This window comes from Botrytis fragariae, assembly GCF_013461495.1.
Source record: "Botrytis fragariae strain BVB16 chromosome Unknown tig00000006, whole genome shotgun sequence".
NCBI classification, from domain to species: Eukaryota; Fungi; Ascomycota; class Leotiomycetes; order Helotiales; family Sclerotiniaceae; genus Botrytis; species Botrytis fragariae.
The window spans coordinates 3,120,512-3,125,389 of NW_023500988.1; the positions used below are offsets into that span (position 1 = coordinate 3,120,512).

Genomic DNA, 4,878 nt, shown 5'->3' on the forward strand with positions numbered 1-4,878 from the left:
TCACAAGAGATTGTCTTTTAGTTTATTAGAGCGTTCTGCTCGTGTTTGCATGTGAACAGCTTGCGTCTCTAAAGCACGTGCCATGAGACGTGTTACTGTGACTTGAGTTAGTGTCATTGAAAGTTGAATCGGGGACGAGGAACACAAACCTTGCCACACTGCAGCTCTGTCAAGCTGATAAGCAGTCAATCTTAAGATCTTGCTTCCAAATCCACAATTATCTAGAACAGGAGATCTTTGACCAGCATTCATCTGAACGGCGTTTGTCTGACCGGCATTTATCTGATTATGAATATTGTTTGCCAGTTCATGTTGCATCTTTGCTTCAGTGATGTTGACAACCTCTTTAATTCTTTCCAAAAGCCTGACATCTTCATCTTCAAGATATATAATAGCAGGCACGCTGCTGAAATCGACATCCGCATGACCCAGAATTCCGATATAGCGTCCTAAGCGTTCCTGCACTAAGCTTATCCATTCGGCTACTACTTGTGCACAATCAAATGCGCACATGGCAGCCTGCAGTGGGAGCTCCCGGGAGGTAAAGTCTGCAAAAGTAATGCCGAACTTATTTGACATCACCAGGAAATCTGTTGCATAATAAGCTGCCTTTCTAAGTAAACGTTCGCGATCGGAAGGGCCCTCTGGTTGGTTGGAGGGAGAGGTTTGGAAAGCACTAGAAGATTGAACGTCAGGAGGAGAGTTTGATGTCGTAGGAGAATCGACGAACACAGAGCTTGCAGCTGAACCGCTTGAAAATTCCGTAGAATCTGTATTGGAGTTGGGGAGTGTCCCGCATGCTGCGTGGTGTCTTTTCCTCCGGCAAGTTCGGTTGCCATGTCATCGAAGTTACGTTTCCAGAACATTTCTTTTGAAGCTGACATGTTCACGAACAGGCGAACATATGCCAAGTCGAGGAGAGGAACACTGTCGGCCGATAGCGGCCCCAGCCCAAATGGATTGGGGCGTTGCACACTGTGCTCTCGAGTGCGTTGCCATGCTAATTGCCATGCTTTTAGGGCAGGTTCAATGTGGCGATACATCTTTTCAGTTTCCTCAGTCCCCCACCTCCTGTCGACATGTCTTTGTCGGGTTTCCCACTACACTCTTGTCAGTATTTTCTTACTTGAGGACCTACAAGTTGAATCAACATACAATGTAATTATGCAGCGCATTGATTAGAATCAGACATCCGAAAGTACTTGGCTTTAAATCACTTTGGGGCAAGTCTTGAACATTGTGCCCATTTCCGAAATGTTGAGCTTGTGCTTGCTGATATTGCTGTCTATTGCCGGCTTGTAGTAGCTCGCCCAAAGCAGCCTTAAACGTGGTTTGATTGTAATTGGCCATTTTGGAACCACCCAGCGCATTGAAGCTTTCGGCGGATTCAGCCGACCAGAACTCTTCGTTGCAAGGTAAGTCAGACTCGATCTCAGAGTTGGTTAAGAAAGGAACATGATTGATGGCCGACACAAGCATGCTAGAGAGTATAAAGATCGCGTATAAAGTTCGTTTCCTCTCCTCGGCGGTTTTCCACTGGTGCCACTCCTGTTCATCATCTAGATTTTCGGATTTGATGAAGCCATTCATTGCATCATCGCCATTTGTCATCCGTCCATCCTGTTGTGATGATCCGCTTTGAGAAGACGATGCTGGTTTGATGACGGCATTGGCAAGGCTAACCAAGGTAGCACAGTGAATGAGAGCACTTTCGCCTGCTACTTTGTCGCCAGAATTGAAACCATAGATAATGTTCAACAGCATAGCCTGTGCAAGAAATACTGGTGTGTGTGTGGAATTATCTGGGGCTCTTGAACGGTGGTCCGCTCTACGAACATCAGCTTTGCGCCGGGCCTCTATGTATAGCTGTAGCATTTTCTTCGCTGATTCAAATAGCATCTTCGATTGTTGATGATCGCCTGCATATAATGCACCAATAGCAGCCATTGAAAGTGTAAGGCATCCAGGTCCTTCAACAGAAGTAGCAGCACCTCGGGCATCATTTATAGGAGTCGAAAAATCGAAGTTAAGTGTAGGGATGTGCAAAAATGGTAAGTGTGGATGAAAGTACTGTATGTAAGCGCCAATATACTTTTTGAGATCGGATGTGCTGGGGAGGTGAAACCTAATGCCTTCGCTAACACTACTGGCTCGGATTAGAGGTCGAGGTGAGTGAGGTGATGGCGAGCTTGCAGAAGGAACGGAAAACTTTCGTCCACCGAAGGATGTATTATGGGCCAGGGCATTCGCAAGGGCCGAACGGGTAGAGTCTGTAACTGTGGACAAAGGTAAGCTTCCGTGGATATTGCCGGTCGTGGAATTGGGGGTCTCCGGGGCAAGAGTCATGGGGGGTTGGAAACCTTGTGTGTTGTTCATTCCGGGCATTACAGAATGGTCCAAAGAACTCAATGGAGGTGGAGTAGCAAAGTATGGAAGATTATTCAGCGGTAGGCTGTGAGGTGAAATAGGGTTTCCGTTTGAAAAATGATCATGACTCTGGGCTAGAATATGTGGTGATATACCGTTTCCAGTGGAGAAGTTTGCATGATTCTGAGGCACACTATGCGGTGACATAGGATTCCCATTGGAGAAATTTCCAAAATTTTGGTTACCATGATCCAAAAAGTTTGGTGTCATCAGAGGTTGTCCCGTCACAGGTTGGTGCCACATGGATGGTGAGCTTACAGCTATATTATTGGATCCATCCAGCATAATACCGTCACTGATCCCACTTTGACTGGCAGTACTGATCGCAGAAGGAGATGAACCGTCTATTATAGCATTCTCATCAAATGTCATATGCTGGCTAAAAGGATTAATCAACCCATTGAAACCATAAGAATCATCCATACCCGAGTTTCCCGAGTAGTCTGGGAAAGTGAAAAGTGACGTGTCATTGGAATCAAGGACCATCGAATCCGGTGCAATCATTGAGTCTGATGTGATCATTGGTTCTGGTGAGTGATTGAACAAGGCACTAGGGTCTATCGTCGGGCTAGGACTATTTCCATTCGGAAATGAGAAGCCTGGTGAGAAGGTAAAGTCATGGTTTTGAAATCCTCCAGCTACCGGCGCAGTCCGCAGTCCATTAAGCACCATAGAGTGATGTGTTTCAATCCTCGGCAACCCATGAGACATATTGCGGTTGTTCATTACAGAGGACATTCCACTCATCGGACTCATCCCGTGCATTCCACTGTAATCAGAGTTGTGCATTGGTAGATTCGCGAGACTAGCGTGACGACTATGACCATGGCCATGATTTGAAGGATGAATTGTATGGTTTTGGTTCCTCACTGCATAAGATTCATCTTGACCCAGAGCCATTTGCATATAAGCACTTTCTGGATTTGTGATTGTATTTGCCCTTGGTCTCGGGCCCACTGGATTGACAATAGAGTGCTTTCGTACCCTGTTGAGATTTGGTTTGCCAACTCCGGATACATTGCTCATAGTACTGCTTCGTCGATTTCTTGGTCTCGCAGGCGGTGTTATGTTTGTGTGCAGCTTCTGCTGGTGTCTTAACAAAAGGTCACTCCGCGCAAAGCATCTCTTGCACTCGTGGCATTCGAATGGCTTTTCTTTTGTGTGTGATCTTTCGTGTCTTTTCAGATGTTCCAGACGTGCGAAATGTCTACCACATGTGCTGCAACCATGAGGTTTAGGCTTGTCGGTTTTTGATGGAAAGCCGTTAGGAGATTTGGGAGCAGTCGTCGTTGCAGATGCTGTCGATGCTACGGCTAATGTAAAAAGTCAATTAAAGCCTCTCCAGGAAGAAGACAGAAGTGATATCTTTGATTGAACGGGTGATTTATGACCGAGTTGTATTTGAGATATGATTGCTACTTACTATTCTCCTCACCATTCATCCCACCATTTGATTCAGCGCCGTTAGATGACGTCGTCTCAGACATGTTGGGCGATTGCTCTTGTTTGATTGCTGAATTATCCCCCATCATTGAGGAAGGCACCAAGACGAGGCTAAGATATATGAGAATGACTTCCTACGAAGGTTTGTACATGCTAGAGACTGTTCAATATTCCATTCGTTCCAGTGTGTGGAGAGTGATCGTTCGTGGCAAAGGTACGATGAATGGACGTTCAGACTTACGGACTTTCCCAATAAATCGAAACCTGGCGGGCTCTTTACTGGGGACTTGCAGTTCTTGATGCAGCGATGCCGCAATAAAAGCGCCCAAGCCTTTTTCCGTTGTTGCAACCTTCGGCCGTTGTAATCTTTAGCCGACCCGACCCTTCACTGCTTTCTCGTTTCTGCAGACCAGTAAATGAAGAGTTGGTGTAGGTAATTCTTCCTTTGACCAGTAAATGGAGTGAATATCTGCAGGCCTTTTCCCGGCTGTATGTATGTAGGTAGGTAGGTAGGTTGGTATATTTCTTGGAACTTAGAATTCGATGGTAGGGAATATGAAGTATTATTGGGTTTCCGGCAAGAATCGTTTGAATATTCCAAAGTCCGATGAGAAATAAGAAATGCTGTAGTCAAGTACCCAACTATGTATCCGAATACAAACAAACGGTGATTAAAATGATTGTAGTTGTGTGGTCTGTGGTTGTTGTGCTTTGGAGTGAAATGGATGTAGGATGGGATGGGATGTCGTGTAGTAGGTAGGTAGGTAGTTGAGATCCGGGGAAAGGCTGCGAGGTCTGTGAGGTTCTAATACCTAGGTAGGTGGTAGTAGGTGGTAGGTAGATGGTACTAGTAGAGAATATCTTCTGTGCGCGCTCTGTGCGGAGGGAATGCTAGAATGCTAGAATGCTAGAATGCTAACTGTACCAACTAAACTATTGTCTTCCTCTTCTAACTTATTATCTATAAAACTAAAACCAGATAAGAGATCAGTGAATTGTCTACTAAAT

The 4,878-nt window shown here is 45.5% G+C and overlaps 1 protein-coding gene across 1 annotated transcript; it reads right to left on the reverse strand.

The window, feature by feature from the left end:
* Bfra_002127 (putative dna binding regulatory protein) lies at window positions 1–3,956 on the reverse strand (the record flags this gene model as incomplete). The annotated part of the gene is made up of 5 exons (XM_037332551.1): window positions 1–95; window positions 150–676; window positions 733–1,100; window positions 1,156–3,740; window positions 3,851–3,956. 5 exons carry the CDS (start codon window positions 3,954–3,956, stop codon window positions 1–3), a joined length of 3,681 nt encoding a protein of 1,226 aa, XP_037196705.1.
* Window positions 3,957–4,878: the final 922 nt, after the last annotated feature.